General features: G+C 51.8%; 1 protein-coding gene across 3 annotated transcripts in view; it reads right to left on the bottom strand.

The window, feature by feature from the left end:
* GRIK3 (glutamate ionotropic receptor kainate type subunit 3) overlaps window positions 1-18,055 on the bottom strand; it is a 237,973-nt gene that overhangs the window by 59,808 nt on the left and 160,110 nt on the right. For all 3 annotated transcript variants that reach the window (XM_063657508.1, XM_054448627.2, XM_054448636.2), the window contains exons 4-7: window positions 16,902-17,083; window positions 14,455-14,508; window positions 4,537-4,710; window positions 3,801-3,944 (exon numbers count right to left, since the gene is read on the bottom strand). In XM_063657508.1, the coding sequence (XP_063513578.1) occupies window positions 3,801-3,944; window positions 4,537-4,710; window positions 14,455-14,508; window positions 16,902-17,083 (554 nt within the window). The remainder of the gene's footprint in view (window positions 1-3,800; window positions 3,945-4,536; window positions 4,711-14,454; window positions 14,509-16,901; window positions 17,084-18,055) is intronic.

Genomic DNA, 18,055 nt, shown 5'->3' with positions numbered 1-18,055 from the left:
TCGGGCTCCACAGCCTCTCCCTGCGGAATGCCCCCAGCACCCATGCATACACTCACAGTTCAACCCACAAGGTCATGGGTCCACAGTTCCCTGGAGTTTTATTGACAAATCCCAAACGAAAACCCTTAGACATCTCCAAGCACATGGGCAGCTCTAAGGTACTTTTACAGGTAAATGGGTAAGTGGGTAAATGTGCATATGCAAACTCAGGCAGTGGGGCCGTGCTTTGGAGGAGAGGGAGGCTATAAAACCAAAGTGGTTAGAAAGTGGGCTCTGCACAAACAAAGCAACCACTCTGAGCTTCAGGAAGAGAGAAATTACCTACTTCACAGGTATAAAAAGGCATATAGAGTGCTGAGCACAGTGCCTACATACACAATCACAAGGATGTGACAGAGGTTATTATTTCTCCTTTGTGGCTTCCATCTGTGCAGCTCCCTTAGATTAGGGCTGGCCCTTGGCTGGGAAGGGAGGACCAGTCACTTGGGCCCCGGCCCAAGGCTCCAGTAGAAAGCTGGTCACAGAGGGCTATTATCCTTCCCCACATGAGCGCATTCAGTTCTCACTGTGACCCTGCCAGGTGGGCATCAGCGTTGCCCCCATTTTACAGATGTGGACACTGAGGCTCAAAGAGGGACTGAATGATGCAGGTCTCAAGTATTGGGTGGGACAAGACAGATTCGCTGCAGTAGCAGCACTGAAAGTCCTGGGGTCGAGGCACCTAAGGTGGAGTCGGGGAAGCTTACATGGTGCCTAGGGAGCTGGGGACTGAGGGGTCGGGAACAGAGATTAAAAGATGCATCAGAGAAGGTAAAAGCCACTGTTTATGACTTCACAGGGAAGCTCAGCTTCCCTCAGGCTGGCTCCCCAGTCCCTCCGCCTTCTCTCCTCTGTGGGCCTCACGCCCTCAGGCTATCTCTTGGCCCCCAGGGGAAATCACAGCAGGTGCCTTCAAACCTGCACTGTGAGGGAAGCCTTCCAGCCTGTCAGCTACAGAGGTATTAAATGCCAGCAGGTGCAAGGCCTGTCTGTGGGCGGGTGGGCAGGGCAGGCCAGGGAGTGCAGGCAGCTCCTCCCCGTGACATTTCCTGCGCTGCCCGCCCCCTCTAGCCACCGCTCAGGACTTGCTAAATGAAAGATGCTTCACACGCTCTGAACTCTGGCCTGGTATTTTCCAGCTCCTCTCGGAAATGCCAAGTCTTTAAAATGATTTAGTGTCATGCAATCAGATGGGGAGACGGGCAAGTTGGAAATGGTCTGACAGAAGACTGTGCTGGGCTCGGGCAGGCATCTGAGCTTCGGTTGTGGCCAGCTGTGGGACCACAGCCACCACGGGGCTATTCTGGGCCTTAGCCATATCCATGGACCTAAAATGGAGATAGGATAAATGTTTCTGAAAGGGTTCTGTAAGGGAGTGTGAGCAGTGAGGGTCACTCGTTGGGCCTGGGAAGGAGAATAGAGTTCCTCTTTCTATGGTGGGCAGTGGTGAATCTGCTCCCCTCAGGGACTCACGGCTGAGCCTCAAAATTTCCAAGGGTTGAGGGGTGAAGTGTAAACGGGGTGGATGTCCCTGAAACAATGTGGCCTGGAGACCCGGTAGTGGAACCCCATTAGCAAACAGGAAGGCACAGTGATAACAGTAGCGATAGTGGAAGTAACAGTGATGGCAGCCAACCTGTTCAGCACCTGCTACGAGCCAGGCGCTGTCCTTGTGCGACACATGTGCCAAAACTCACCAATCCTCAGTACAACCCGATGATAAGGTGCTATTGTTATCTCCACTGGACAGAGGAGGACACTGAGGCACAGAAAGCTTCAGTAGCTTGTCCGAGGTCATGCAGTTAAAAAGTGGTGAAGCTTCCAAGTCACTTTTGTCTGACTCCTAAGGCTCCCAAATTTCCCGATTGAGCCAGAGGAGCAATAGGACCAAGGTGTGGCCTGGGACACCCTCACCGTGGCCTCACACAGCGGCTGCTCAGCAGGAGGACTGCTGAGGAAGGGGGTACAGGGGGCCGAAAGTCAGGTCTCAGAGTTCCCTGAGAGCAAGCTGATGATCGCCCAGCCAGGGCACTGCTCAGGGCATTGGACAATGGGATGTCCTGTGCAGTTTTGAGGGATGGGAAGCTGGATGAGAAGGGATCATCAGGCCCTCCTATACCGAAACATCTGGGACTGGAGTCCCTTCTAGGGGTGAAGGAACTACAGCCAGGCACTGAATTGATCCCTCACAATAACTGTGAGGTGGAGTTTGCCAAGTGTGGAAACTGACTCAGAGATGTCCCGTAACTTGTCTGAAGCCACACAGCTGGGAAGAGGTAGAGATGAGATCCAAAGGCACATGTGTGGTGCCCTAAAGCCTGTATCTTATCCACATTTATTGTTCTACTATGTGAGAGGAGCTGTACTTGGTCTCATCTGGAAGCAGCAATGGTGAACTTGGAACGTCAGGGGAAGCTGCCCTCCCTCAACCCCCATCCAACGTGGGGAGTTACTCTGCTGTTTGCTCTCATAGAGCTGCCTTTATTTGCATATGGGATTCTCTCCTTTAGTGCTGTGACCTGATGCCTCCCTCTCTAGGATCTGCATGTGCACAGGCGAGTCTGTTTTAGCTCTGTTGGGCCCCCAGGGCATAGCTAGGAGCCCGGAACCCAGCTGCCAGTCACAAAGTGGGATTGAATAAATGAGTGCGCTCCTAAGAAGGCAGCCGGCTTCATTTCCGGCCCGCTGTGATTGTTACGGAGAGCTCATCTGTCCTTTCTATCCGGAGTCCTTCTAGAGGGCTTCCCCCACTGCCCTTGGTGTTGCCTTGGACCTGGTCACTCCCTCTGGCCGAGGATAACTCTGCCTAGATCTCATACTCCCGAACTGTCTTTGTCTATCATCTGCTGGGATTTGACTCTGGCCAGGTCGTGGGTTAGGTGCTTTGCACGTAGTTTTTCACTGTCTTCCCAACACCGCCTTGAGGCAGGCACTCACTATACCCTACTGAAGATCAAAGAGTTAATCAGCTCACCCAAAGTCACACAGCTAGTTGTAATAGAGCCAGGATGCAAGTTCAGGCCATAATTTTCCCCATCCATAAAATGGGGACAATAAGCCCTGCCACCCAAAGCTTACAAGGACAGTGGCAGATGGAGAAGCCTTTGAAATAAAAGTAGGCACTGTGTGTTCCATGGTCTTGGCAGCAGGACAGGTTCCATATTCTCTGGTTTCTCTAGAATCAGCTCCATTGATGGGGTTTTCCACAGGAGAGCTGGCACCAGGGGAGGTGGGTCCCAGTGGGGGTGCTGGCTGGGAAGTTGGTCAGTGGGCCCATGATGTGAAGATGAGTTTGTGGGGCTGATAATTATGTATTGACCCTCCTCCTGCACTAAGCACTTTCCACGCAATGTCTAACTTCATCTCACATGCCCACGAGGTAGGTTATACTTCATATACCCATTTCACAGATGAGGTGACTGAGGCTCAGCAAGGCTCTCCAGCTCGCCCAAGGTCATACAGCGAGGAAGCAAACACCCTCATCTGTTGTACTTTCAAGCCCATGCTGCATCTCGCTGGTAATGCTGACCAGCTGCTGAGCACTTACCACGTGCCCAAGATGTGTGCCCCTCAATCATGCCATAAGCTTGGTGCTATGGAGTGCATTTTCACACAGGAAACTGAGGCTCAGAGACATGAGGCAACTTGCCCGAGGTCACATGGATGAGAATCAGTCCTGCCTGACTCCCAGACAACTCTGCTGCTCTGCAGGGCCCACAGCCCCGGGGAGACAACCCTGGTGGGGGCTGTGGGGCACTCACCTCCTTGATGAAGTTCATGAAGCGGCCGCCAAAGCGCCAGGCCTTGTGCCGATGGCACTGCAGGGAGTTCACGGTCATCTGTGGCGCCCGCTGGTAGCACACGGACACGATGTGGACGGCGTCGTACAGTAAGGCTGCGTCAGTCTGCAGGGAAGGGCCTGCCTGAGAGCCGCTCCCAAGGCCCTCCAGTCCTCAGCCCACCCTGCCCTGTCTCCCTTCTCCTCCCCTGCCACAGGTGCATGATGTCCTGGTGAGCGAACAGGCCCAGAGGCCCTGGAGGTGACTCTGTCTATGCCTCTGAGGAGTGGCCAGGCTTGGCTGACTCTCCTGCTCTACAAACATCCTGAGCACCCCCCTCTGCAGCCCAGACCTTCTCCTGTGCACCCACCCCACCCCTGCCACCTAGGCCCTGACCACAACTACTTCTTTCTGCCTTCTTGGCCTTCACACCTGTGTGTCACAGCCTGAGGTCCTCTGTGACCAGCATCTCTGGGCCTTATTCCTGTTCTCTGTGACCTTTTGCTTACATGTCTGGATCCCCATCAGATGGGTCCCTTGGGGAGGGACTGTCTGTTTCACGTTTGTGTCCCCAGTCCCTAGCCTGGGGTCTGGCTGACACATGGAAGGTCTCAAGAAGAGAAGTGGTGGAGGGAAGAAAGAAACAAGAAGAAGGAGAGAAGAAAAGAAGGGAGGCAGGTGGGAAGCCCCTGGAATTCGCCCCACCCAGCTGCCATACCATCATCACTCCGTCCAGTAGGCCAGACTCGGCCCGGGGAGCTGCCTGCAGCCGCTCCATGGACCACTTCTCCACAATGGCCGAGACGTGTGGGTTGTCCACATTGAGAATCCGGAATCCTGTCAGGTTCACACCTGAGTAGCGGTAGGGTTCCAGGTCTAAAGCGTAGAGATCCTGGATAGAGAGAGGTTTGTGTAAACCAAGGCATGCTCACTGCTGAGAACTCCAGCCCCACCTCCTACCCGCTCCCTAATCAGGGCCGCCCCAGGGCCTGAGGTTGCAGCTCCCTGCAAAGCCCTGTAGAAGGGGTGCGGGATATCGGGGTAGTCACATGGGCACCCATAGGACCACTGCGCCTGGAGTCTGACTCAGAACTTGGGCAACTGATCCCCCATGCTAACCAGGGGATCTCAGCCTGTTTCTTCATCCACAAATGGGGTCCACTCCCCTTTCTAGGACCCAGTGAAATAGTTCACATAAAATACCCAGCCTCACACACAGAGGAAGCTTAATGATGCTGCTTCCTTTCAAAAGGGGAGACCTACTAGTTCTGGCATCTTGTTACACAGAGGGAGGCTGAAGGGAGCATTTTATCCCCTAGAAGAGGATATTTAAAAATAGTCTTTTCTGCCTAGAACTCAAAAAGTACGGCCCTCTTCTCTCCCCCTTTTCCCCCGATCCCAGCCAGGACTTCCTCATCCGCTGCCTCCTAGGAGCAGCTGAGCAGCGGTCAGCCTGTCTGTCGTGGGCCAGGCAGGTCCTGCCAAGGGTCCAGGAGAACAGGGTCTCAATGCAGGCGAGGCTGGCTGTAGCCCTGCCCTGCAGCTCTGGCTCTGGGGGCAGGGTGGGCTGGTGAAGGAAGGAGGCAGAGAGGGGAAGGGGGTGGAGGGAGAAGCCAGGTGTCCCTAAGCTAGGAGAGATGGCAGCAGAGGACGTGGCAGGTGGGAGTGAGGAACAAAGCTGAGCTCTGTCCTGTTGAAAACCACCCCAAACCTGGAAATCAGGCAGAAGGGGAGCGGTGTGTTTTTGCAACATGACAATGAAACACGGTTTACCAGGCTCACCAGGATTACTTCATTCTTCTGGAGAATGCACCTGGGTTTGACTTCATTGTCAGCTACTTGTTAAAAGCTCAGACTCTGGGTTAATTTGCAGAATTTTGTCAAATAGATGAGATACTCCCCAAGGTTGTGGTTTTATTGCCTTACAGGACATTAATCCATTTTCTCTCCAACCTAGAAGTCTTAGTCTATGCTCCCCACAACCACACCTGAAATACCTATAAATACACAATTCCTCAAATGCTCCTTGAGTCAGCTTTTCCATCCTACTGGTTCCCTCGTTAGTGAGTTGAATCCATCTCTGACGCATGTTCCTTCTATATTTGCATAAGACTCATGGTTTTGATTTTTTGAAATATATACTTGCACAGTCTAGATTGGCCCTATCCCACTAGTGGGGAAACTGAGTCTTGAGGTCACTGTCTGAGCTCCTCCTCATCTACTGTCTATACTCTCCCACACTCTCCCCTCACTAAGCTGCCCTCCTTCTGGCCCCCAGCCTGTCTTCTCCCCTGGGCTCCCCACTTAGTCACTCCATCTGGTGCTGGGAGGGAGAGGCTGGGGACACACTTGAGCTGTGCTTGACTCTCTGTGACTGCCACCATCATGGGGAGCATCCAGCCCCATCACAGCTGCAGCTTTGGTGAAATCAACAATGACTCATGGAAGGATGATGAGTGATAAAGCCTAGAGACCTTTCACGCTGGACTGGCTTCCTCTGGTCTCTGAGATGTCTCTAATGGGCACTAAACTTATCCCGTTCCTCCTGCACCCCCAAAGTGACCTCCTTCTGGAATGCACTGTGTTGGTTTCCTTTCAATGATTTGGGGAGTAGGGAAGGGGTTTGGAGCAGACTTAAGCCCAGGAAAGAAAGTCTGGTCCCAAGCTTGCCCAAATAAATATGGCCTTGATTCTAGGTCAGGATCTGGGACGGGGAAGAGGGTGGGTGACAGAGGAGGGAGGGGCCTCAGCAGATGGGGGCTTCCCTCTGAGATGGCCAGAGGGTGTCTCTGTGGTCCCAGTGTCAGTAGGGAGTGGGGGGTGGCAGTGCTCAGCCCTGCACAATGACTCCATGGCTTCATCTTCACAGCCCCCTGTGAAGGAGGTATTGAATAGCACTCTATTCTATTTTTATAGATGAGAAAAGAGAGTTGGAGAGGTGAGGTGACTTACCTAAGGTCACACAGCTCATACAAGTCAGAGCTGAATTTGTACCCAGGTCTATTTCAATGGTGTGCTGCCACTGGCTCACACTGGCTAGTGGGAGCTGAATGTTAGCATTTCTTCCCGACTCCGCCTTCAGTGACATTACATGGCTAGCTTGGTGCTGGCCATGGGAGGAGTATTTGTACCATGGAAATTTGCAAGCATTACAAATCAGGATTTCTGTGTTTTGTCTTTTTTCTCCCTTTCAGAGAGCTGGTTGTTAAACATTGACTGATGCATCATTGATTGTCTTACTCCAAACCCTCTATGTTCTATGTCCCCGGTGGGTGTCCAGGACAAGACATGCATCAGAGCTGTCTCTGGGGATTTTATTTTTGTAGAGTATGAACCACACCTAGATACTCTGATGCATAGTCTGTGGTGGAGCCTGGGGAGTCTGTGTTTTGAGAAGCCACTAATCTAAGTGATTACTGGTGACTGAGAAACACACACAGATGGGTCTGGGTTTAGATCAGGATGCCTCTCGAATCAGAGAAGGGCAGCAAAGAGGGGAGAGAATAAACATCCCAGAAGAGGTCTCCCTCCCTCGGCTCCTCCAGGGCGGCTCCCTGAGGCGGCCAGACATGGGCCAGACCACCTGGGCTCGAGTTTCACCCTCTCTCCTCATCTCAGTTGCCTCATCTGCAAAATGGGGTTGATAATGCCACCTACCATATAGAGTTGTCAGGGAAAAGAAGTGAGTTTGTAGATGTCCTTAGAACATGTCTGGGACATATCAAACATCACGTATGTGTTTGACACGTTTATGTTCTGCCTCGTCTGGCAGCAGGTTGTGACAGCTACTGGGTACAGCCCCCAGGGCAGACATAGGTTGGGATCTTCCTACCTTACTCATCTTGGCAATATCAGAACAAGCACAGTCAGCTCACATTTACTGAGCACCTACAAATCTCAGAATGGCAGGCATTGTTCAAAGTACCTTACTTGTATTAACTCATTGATTCACATGGGCACACTACTAGGATGGTGTTATTATCACCCCATTTTAGAGGAAAGAACTGAACCACACAGATATTAGGCCTTTTGCTCAAGGTTTCGTAACTGGGGAGTGACAGAGTCAACACCAGGCTACCCAGCTCCAGAGCCCTCCCTCTCCCCTATAATGACGCATCTCCTCCTACCCAGAGGCTCTGACTGCCTGGACCCCAACTCATGCCCACTGCCAGGGCAGTCACCCTCCAGACAGGGACTAGAGGGATCTTTCTAAAGTATAAATCCAAGCCTGTCATTTCCACACTTCAAATACTTCCATGACTCCTTGTAGTCTTTCCAGAATACAGTACAAATTCCTTAGTACAGTTTTCCAAAGCTCTCTACCCCTCCAGCCTCACTTTCCTTCCTACCCTCTCAAATTTTTTGTCCCAGGATGCAAGTTCAGGCCTTAATTTTCCCAGTCTTACTGGCCCCTGTCTCCTTTGTCCTGCTTCTCATCCTTCTGTCCAGCACCTTTGTATGCCTTCTATTTCCAGTCAAGAATGCTTGTCTTCTTGACCTCTCTTGGGTGAGCTATTCTCCAAGAATCAGCTCAAGTGTCACCTCTTCCAGGAAGCCCCTCCTGATTGCTCCTGTACACATGCACAACAGAGTGGGTCAGAGGCGATTCTGCTCTTATCCTGAGACTTCTGGGCTTTCATGCCACTGGTAACAACTGCTTGTGTCTGGGTCTGTCTCCCCTGTGAGATATGGGCTGAATATTCCTGTTACCCAAAGTGGAAAGAAGGATCAGCCAACTGAGTGGCTCCTGGGGCACTTAAACATCACTGAGAAGAGCCTGGAATGTAGCGACAAGTGTTTCACATCCTCCTCTCAGGGGCAGCTTCAAGGAAGGGCAGATGAAAATACTAGGTTGGTGCAAAAGTCATTGTGGTTTTTGTTATTATTTTAATGTCGCCAACCCAATACCCTCCACATGGTATAAGTGTTATTGCCGGGAAGTGGCATTAATTGTGATTGTTTATCTATTAACTTATTATAATTCTTTTTTCACCTCCAGGCTTTTACCTACACGTGACATGTAGCAGGGGCTCAGCTGGGGCTAATTAACTCGGGGTTACCTACAGACTGGAAGTTTAGGAGAGGGTTGATAAATTGCCTGGGGTGGAGGATGAGATCTTCCCCAAATTGCCTTTCAACCAGGAGGGTCTGGGGAGCTGGAAGGATTTCGTTTTGGACAGTGGTGTTATGCAAGTTTGGGGCCAGGGCTGACCTGCTGCGGCCATGGAAGAGAAGCTGAGCTCTGCCTACAGGGGGCGCCCTCCTCACCTTTCCTTGCATGGCGTTCAGCCTCTTCTCCAATTTAGTGTTAACCTGATATCTAAGGCTTGAAAGATGCCAAAGTTTTAGACTGCCCAGGGCCTCCATAACTCGATTTACCCTCATCTAGGTAACCAGAGGCCAACCTGACTCAGTGTGAAGGGCAGCATCTCTGGCCTTGGTGGGGGCTTGGGTGCTGGTGGAACCAGCCCTTCTGGTCTCCAGAGGCAGCATTTGGTCTGTTGAGACTGACACAGAGGCTGCAGCTGATCACAGCCCGGGAGGGGGCAGATTGGGGTGGCAGTGATTGGGATGACCTTCCTCCCTGTCACCCCTGAGCCTGGGCTTAGCTGCAAAGTGTTGTAGGGCCTGTGGCACAGAATGCCTCCATCCCCGTGACACGAGGACAATGACAATCGGGAGCTGGTGAAGAGGCTCTTTTGTCCAGCTCCAATTTTTTTGTTGTTGTTGTTCAGACTGCCCAGGGCCAAGACCCCACGTGCTGTACACTGTGAACTGTGTGCAACCTTGCTGCTTGGCAAAAAGTTGTGTTCTCGATGCCAAATGTTGACACACTGAATTCAGTATCGACGAGGGACCTTTTAGAAACATTCAGCATAACATAATAGACTAATTCATTAGCACCCCATGGGTCTGAATGGGTAGGAGCTGAAGCTTGGAAAACATCGCCTTAAGGAATGACAGATGAAAATATCTTCCCCATGATATAACTGTTATTGCCAGGAAGTGGCATTAATTATGATTGCTTATCTATTAATTTATTATAATTCTTTTTTCACCTCCAGGCTTTTACCTACACATGACATGTACCAGGGGCTCAGCTGGGGCTGATTAATGCGAGGTTATCTGGGAATGGCTCAAAGCTGGTTGGAACAGATAATGGCAGCTGGGGTAATTAAAATGTCTTCTGCATGGAAGAAGCAAATTTGGAGAATTTTTTTTAGAGGCGAAGAGTTGGTGATGTGGGTTTCCTAAAGGGAAGGAGATAAATGCCAGATGCCACTGTCCTCCCAAATAAGCCACAACTGACCAATGGGCACAAAGAGGGAGGATCACGAGGTAGAGCCCTCAGCAACAGGGCTGGAAGAGGATCCTGAAGACCGGAAGCAGGATATGACTGAGGGAGAGGACCAGGGGGACACAGCCGGTGCTCCGACCAATGGGGTTCTGCTGGGAGATACTCTGGTAGACCCCACCCCATACTCCACTGCAGAACTGTGTGTATTGCAAGGGCTGTGCCTCCCTGGAAGAGTCCATTTTTCCTGACCCTCAGATTGTGTGGGGAGGAAGGACAGTCAGCTGGAACAGCCACGGACAGGACCAGGAGTCAGGAGCCAAGGCCTCTTGTCACTGATCTGCTATGAAACTTTGGGAAGTGCCTGATGCCATGTTTCCCCACCAGTCAATGGGGAGTGCAAACTGCCCTGTTGCTGGCCTCAAATGTGTAAAGAGGAAAATCAGAGGGCTTTCTTCTTGCTTTCTTTTTTAAAGTGACAGGGTCTGGCTCTGTCCCCTAGGCTGGAGTGCAGTAGCGCAATCATAGCTCACGGTAGCCTCTAACTCCTGGGCTCAGGCAATCCTTCTGCCTCAGTTTGCCTTCCAAGTAGCTGGGACTACAGGCCTGCCCAACTATGCCTAGCTAACATTTTTATTTTTGTAGAGATAGGGTCTCACTGTGTTGCCTAGGCTGGTCTTGTGCTGGCCCCAAGCAATCCCCTTGCCTTGGCCTCCCAAAGAGTTGGGATAACTGGTGTGAGCCACAATGTCCAGCCTTAAAATCAGAGGGATTTGGAACTGGTGAAGCATGGGACCTGCTGGGATTTCAGGAGGCTCCATTTCCCCATTGACCTCAATTACCACACCCGAACCAACATGGTTAGGCATTGTGTGGAATCTGAGCCAGCCAGAGGAGGCCAGGGAACACTTGGTGTGGACTTTCAGCATGATAGGTTTCAGCAGAGGGCTGTGGAGCTGGACAGCTCCCTGCTGCGAAAAAATCCTTGCTCTGCTCTTTTCCTGCAGAGTGACTTTGAGCCTCAGTTTCCACGTTTCTATAAAACTGGGAGAGTCTATGTCCCTTGGAAAGTTGTTCTGAATTTTGGATGGGATGGGGTATGTTGAGCACACAGAAAACAAAAGCAGGATATTTAGTTTATGTCACACTTACACAGTAATAAGTGCCAAGCATTGTTCTAAGCATTTTTAAGCATTTTATGACGTCAATGCACTCAGCATAACAATCCTGTGAGGTAGTAATATTATTGTCACCATTGTATAGATGAGAAAATGAGGCACAGAGAGGTTAAGTAACTTTCCCAAGGGAGTGGAAGAGTCTCAATTCTAACTCAGGCCAACTGGGATCAGAGTGGTTTTAACTGACTGCTGCTATGATGATGTGTTGACAATTTCACGGATTACTTTCCACATTGCATTGCAGTCATCCATCCATCCATCCATCCATCCATCCATCCATCCAGCCGTCCGTCCGTCCATCCGTCCATCCATCCAGACATTAATGAGCATCTACCATGTGCCAGCTTCTATTTGGGTGCTGGGGACAGAGAGGTTAACTGGGCACAGTTCTTGTTTCTTATATACACGAAGGAAGCCACCAGCTTGTGAGCTTTGTGTTGAATCCATGTATGTACACCCCTCCCACCCAAGTGCCTAGTGCAGTGCCCAGGACCTTGGAGAGCATTTGTGTATAGCTGCTGGATAAATGAATCAATGAATGATTAAGAAAATGAAGAAAAATGGACACTGGCCGGGGCTAGTCTCTGTTCCCTAGAGACTTTAGCACACCACAGCTGCCCTGGGTACATCATATCCCAATTGACCGTCCATTCCTCCTCTGTCTCTTCTCACCAGCTCTTTCTCTGATGATCACCCACTTTCCCAGGTCCAATTGTGGACTGGCTGAGCATCAGTCAGTGTTTCTCAATGCGGCATCATAGCCATCTGGGGCTGGACGACTCATCTCCAGAATCTTGCCCATCATAGAATGTCTAGCATCCCTGATCCCCACTCACTAATTTCCAGTCTTGGTGACAAATAAATGACTAGCTCCCACATGCTAAATGCTCCCAGGGTGGGGGTTATGTCACCAGCAAGATTGCAGAAACCACCCTTGGGACAGACGACTACTTCTTGGCCAATCAGCTAAGGTCTGCCCATGGGAAGAGAGAAAGAATGCTCTCTAAGGTTCTGGGCACTGAGCTAGGCACTTGGGTGGGAGGGGTGTACAGAGATGGATCCAATACAGAATATAAGATGGAGCCACCAAGCAGAAAGCCTTGGGACATTGGGAGGTTCCAGTAGAATTGGGTGTGGTCACAGCAGGAATAAAATCTTCCTATCTCCTTCACCCACCCTGAGTACTGCCCTCGCCACCCACTCTGTCCGCATAGGGCTTGTGATTAAACCCCCTCTGGGCCTTGCTCCAAGTCCCAGCTATAAATATCCTATTAAAAGCATCTCTGCTTGGCTCAAGCCTCATTCCAAGGCCGGGGGGTGGTCCTTGAGGTGGTAAAATGGCAGGGCCTGAAGCTTTGGCCCCTCATGCCTGCAGCCTGGCTGACCTTCCAGGACAAGACTCTGGGGAAGGCACCACCCCAGTGACCCCAGTACCTTCCACATTAATGCCATTGGCCACTGGGGTCAAGATCGAAGGTCTTAGAGAGAGGATCCTAGTGTCCCCGGGTCCAGGAGTTGTTCTCAGCACCCTGAGATCTCAGGATGAGTGGGGAGAAAGTTGTGGACCCCTGGAATGTGCCCCACCCCACCTTCCCAGTCTTGCTCCTCTGCCCTGCTCTCAGCCCTAGACAGAGGTAGAGTTTCAGGGGTCTGGTAGCCTCATGCTAAGCCTCCATTGACTTTCCAGGAGACAGCATGGCAGGAAGAAGCCAGCTTAGGTGGGCAGAAATCCAGAAGGGATTCAGGGGAGCTGGCTTCACCCTGCCTGATCTCATTTGCCAGCTTCCAGGATCCCTTTCTCCCAGCATGGCTCCTGGCAGGTCCCCAGGTCTGAGCCCTGGATCAGGAGAATCGCAGGGTGGCCCCTGAGCTCTGCTGTGGGCACAGAGTGCAGAGGGAGGGACTGTAGGGAGGATAAGTGCTTAATAACCAGCTCTCTGGGGAAGGCGGCTCTTATTTGTAGCATTTGCTCACTTCCATTGTGTAAGCGCTCCTGTCACAGTGATTTCAAGCTACCAACATGACATGGAATTAGGAGGAGATAATGCAATTGGCTCTCGCCCGCTGGATCAAGCCAGCTCCTGCATACCGTGAAGAGCTAACTTGCCTCTTGGCCTTTGCTTACGCTGTTCCTTCTGCATACAATGTCCTTCCTCTTTCTCTCTTGGTGAACTCCTATGGATCTTTCGAGGCCTAGTTCAAGTATCTGGTTTTCTGTAAGACTGCCTCGAACTTCCCGCCTTCCACCAGACCTTCAGAACCCAGGGGGTCCTAGGTGCCGGGTAGGGAGAGCTAGCTGGGTGCTGGATAAATGAATGAATATGGTTAGAGGCCTACAGGGCTGCAGTGGCTGGGCGGACACATGCTGCAGGAGGCTTTTTGAAAAGCAACAGGATGGTCAGTGAGGCTGTCACTCGCCCCAGACCTGGGATGGGTGGAATAGTCTGCCCAGGGCCCCAGCAGAGTCTGAAGATGTCTATCTGCAAGGCAGTGAGGCTCAGGGTGGGTACCCTTTTGGCACAGGAATCTCTTTATTCTGCTGAACTCAGGCCACAGCTAATTATCCTAATGGGTTTAAATGGCCCTAAATGTTCTCAGAGTTTGGACAGGACCCATCTGGAGCCTGTAGGTGGGCTGGGCTAGCTGACAGTGAGTGGGCAGACTTCAGTATGAATGTGGACGGAATCCAAAGCGACATTTCCCGTGAGGCCTGAGATATGCGTGGGGAAGTGTGGGCTAGGAACCGAGGGCCATGATAATCATAATAGTGAATACTTCCAGAGCTCCTCATGTACCAGGCACTGCGTGTTACCTTATTAACTCCTTTGGTGCTCACAGTAATCCTAGGAGGCAGAAGCCCATTTTGCAGAGGAAGAAACTGAGGCAGGGAGGTTAAGTGACTTAGCCAAGGAACCACAGTGGTGAGCAGAGGAGCTCGTGTTTACATTGGCTCCAGAGTTCACATCCTCAATTATAACATGATGCTGCCTCTCAAAAGTGGGCAGGTCACAAAGACATATTTGTGCCCTTACCTGGGGCCACCCCTACAGCCTGAGGAAGCTGCCGCAATTGTCTTCAGTGGGCTGGCCCAGGCTAAGCCACAATGACCTTGATCCAAGAGAGTCCCACCCCTTTCCCGTGCCAGGACCCAGAGGTACATTACCAGAGTGGTGAAGATGAAGTGGTAGTACTCAGTCATCATGCCCATGGCCATGGCCTGCAGAAAAGCAGAGCATTAGTGATCAGCAGGGAACCCCTGAGCAGCCCTCCCCGCATCCCCACCCAGGGTTAAGAACGGGAATGGCAGTGGGTTGGGGAAGGCTGGCTGCTTGGAGTAAGGTGTCCTCTGAGACCACCTCTGAACAGTGACAATGACTGCCTGGCAGACAGCAGTGGATTTCACACTGGAGTGTGCTGTAAAGTCACCTGGGACAGATTAAAATGCAGATTTTTGGGTCACATTCTTCAAAGATTCCAAATTCCGCAGGGCCCGTGGGGTCTAGCTGCCTCTTTTGAGGAAGCGTCTCTCGGCCTGCCACGCTTAGAGAAATGCTGATGGCGTCAGTCTGAGGCTGCCTTCTCAAGTACCCTGGACTCCACTCAGCTGAGCTCCCTGTCCCGGATCCAGAGGCAGTACGTTTTCCCCCAACCCTGCTAACCCCCTGGCCCAGCCAGGCCTGAGCTGGGAGGTCTGTCTTCAGCCTCCCCAAGAAGGGCTGAGACATCCCTGCTCCCTTAGTCCTGGCTGACCGCAAAGCAGGCCACATGGCCACTGTGGAATTCTTACTGTTCGCCATCATGAAGTCTACATTATCTATGGTTTATGTATTTTATTAGAAGCCTATAATCTATTATACTAATGACTATAATGCATTTTCTACAGAGTTCCTCAGAATGCTGGGCCCACAGAGGGCTCTGGGGAAAATGTCACCTGTTCAAGTACACTTTGCAAATGCTACCCATTCTCTCCCACCTTTGAAGAGTCACAGCCCACCTCAGCACCTTAAAGGCTCAGAGAAGTCCTGCAAGAAGCTGATTGGCTTAACTTCGTTTAAATCTGGCTTTGGCTGAGCTCAGAGTATTCATTTTCTAATTCCAGAAGTTTTAAAATCAGACAGACCTGGGAGTCCATTCTGGCTTCCTGCCTGAATGATCTTGGGTCCATTACTTTCCCCTCGAGCCTCAGTTTCCTTACCTATAAATTGGGTACGAGAATTGTCCCTGTTTCCCAGTGTGGTGATAAATGAGGAGCTACATGGATCAGGCAGAGAGCAACTGCTGAGTAAACCAACGCCGTCATTGTCACCATTCTTCTGTTACACATGCTGTCTGGGTGGTAGGGGTGGGGATAGGGGGGAGGAGAGGCACTGGGCACAGCTGATCGGGAGGCTGAGGGTTATGGGCTTTCTGGGGTGTGTGTGTTTCCTCGACAGCAGCTTTAAAGATGCCCAACGCCGGGTGTCAACTGCCTGCTGGGTGTCAGAACAAACTCCTGATGTTTTCCTCGTTGCACTGAAGCCTCCATAACGGTACGAGATGGGGATTATGAACCTCATCTACAGAGGAGGGGAATGACTCCTGGGCCTCTTGCTCCAGGGCACACAACGTGAAAGGGCAGAAGCAGAACTCAAACCCTCAAATGAGCCTTTTAAGTGCGGTGTAAAGGAGCTTCCTTTGTGAGGAGCCAGGGATAGAGGCTGCCATTCAGGCCTGGCACCCCCAATGGGGCCCAACTGGAGGATGGGACTTGAGCCCCTCAAGGCCTCGAGAACACCCCGGCTCAGCGTGTCTCCTCCTGCACCCCTTAAATCACCTGGGCCCTGAGGGGTCATGTGTCAAAGCCCCACAGAATGCCTCCTCCAGTCACTAGAAATGCTTTCTGGGATGACATAATTGCCTTTTACACAAAGCACCAGCTCAAATCAGTGTTTTTGGTTTCAGCTGTGGCACCCTTGGAGGGGGTGGTAGGCGATTTCACTGTTTATTTTCTTAGGTGACTGGCGGAGCTTGGCTCTCGTCCCCAGCAGGCCATGCTGAGCTGTGTTTGGGAACGAAGGCCCATCCAGGACTGAGAGCCATTCTCCACCCCCTCTGTCGCTGCAGAGCTGAGCAGATGGTACGAGAGCCTCGATAAACCTCCCAGCAATAGGAGAGTAACACCAAGTGCCGTGGGCTACGGGGAATTAGTCACTGGAAGAGGCGGTGAGGCATTCTGGGGGCTGTTCCTGAGAATCTGAGGCCTTTCTGCTTCCTGGAGTGCTCTGCTCCTGTGTGGCTGTGGGCACCTCCCGGCAGCCTCTGCCTCCAACCAGCACAGAGGTGGGATGGAAACTCGTGTCTACTCAGCACTCTCCCTGCGTCAGGCCGGGCTGGGCAGATCATCCGTCCTCACGCCAACTCACAGAGTAAAGACTGCAGTGTCCGTTTTGCTACTGGTGAAAATGAGGCTCAGAGAGGCAAAGTGACCACCCAAGGTCACACAGCGGGAAAGTGGCAGAGCTAGGAGTCAAACTTAGATCTGGCAGCATCACACCCGCATTTGGGAAGGAGACGTGGGAGAAGTGGCCAGCAGACCCCAATCATCCCTCCCGGTGGCCAGCACTCACGCACCTGCTTGAGGATCTGGGCTGCCATAGTGTGGCTGCAGTCAAAGATAATGCGGAATTCCCGGCCTCGCTTCATCTCCTTGAGCAAGGGGCGCGAGTCGTCAGAGTCGATGGGGAGCTGACGGATCTTCAGGCGGATGTTGTATCTCGATGGGGCCATGATGAGCTCCTGCAGCCGGATGAGCCCTGAGGGGCCATGGAGCACAAAAGACACACGTGTACCGCATGTATCCACAGCTCCAGGCATCCACTTGGACTTAGGTGCACACACGTGCCCATGGCCACAGGTCTGCAGACACACACGGACAGATACGTGGCCCACAGAGACTTGTGCACATGCATGGACAACACTGGAGAGCAGGTGGGTGTGCACATACAAACACATGGCTACACACACGTGCCTGTCGATATGGGCAGGAATACACTTGGGCTTATCAACACGTGTGTGTGTAGATTAAGGCCTGTGCACACAGTGGTGCATGTACACACATATGTAGATTCAAAAGTAGGCACAGAGAGCAAATTCCCACTGACCACACCCATCTGCTTCTCTCTAACCCAGAATGGGTGTAAAGCCTTCAGGGCCTAAATCAGAGTTCACCCTTCTTCTTCTGTACCCACCCCCAACATTGTGAGACATGGGACATGATTTCCCTCAACATCTCCAGCAAGCTGCTTCCAGGATATGGGCACAAAAGGCAGCTCCAGCCTCAGTGGTATTAACCTGTACCAACCACTGGGCTGGGTAAGGCCAGGAGGTATTTGTGTCTCCCCCCTCATCCCCACTAAGGGCAGGCTACCTTGGTAAACCTTACCCACTTTTTCAGGTTTAGTGCAACCACCTCCTCCATGAAGACTTCCTCTTTTGCTCTGTCCAGAAAAGATCACCCTCTCCTCCAACTCAGTGGCCTCCTCCCTCAGCAATGGCCTCCTCTGGCCCCACCTCATTCCCCTCATCCTGCCACCAGCACGTTGATATCTGGGGCTGGGTTCCCACCACCCCCAGCACAGGGCCTGGCACTCAGGTGGTACTCAACAAAAGTTTCCATAGTTGGATTGACTTACTGTGTTGTTTTTTTTTTTCCCCCCACACTGAAAAATCTATCCTCTACCTTGGTTGGCATTTTTGTAAAACCACTTAATCTGGGGACTTCCAGG

The sequence above is a fragment of the Pongo pygmaeus genome, chromosome 1, assembly GCF_028885625.2.
Source record: "Pongo pygmaeus isolate AG05252 chromosome 1, NHGRI_mPonPyg2-v2.0_pri, whole genome shotgun sequence".
NCBI lineage: Eukaryota > Metazoa > Chordata > Mammalia > Primates > Hominidae > Pongo > Pongo pygmaeus.
The sequence above is the reverse complement of the archived record's forward strand: the minus strand, read 5'-3'. Positions and strand labels throughout refer to the sequence as shown.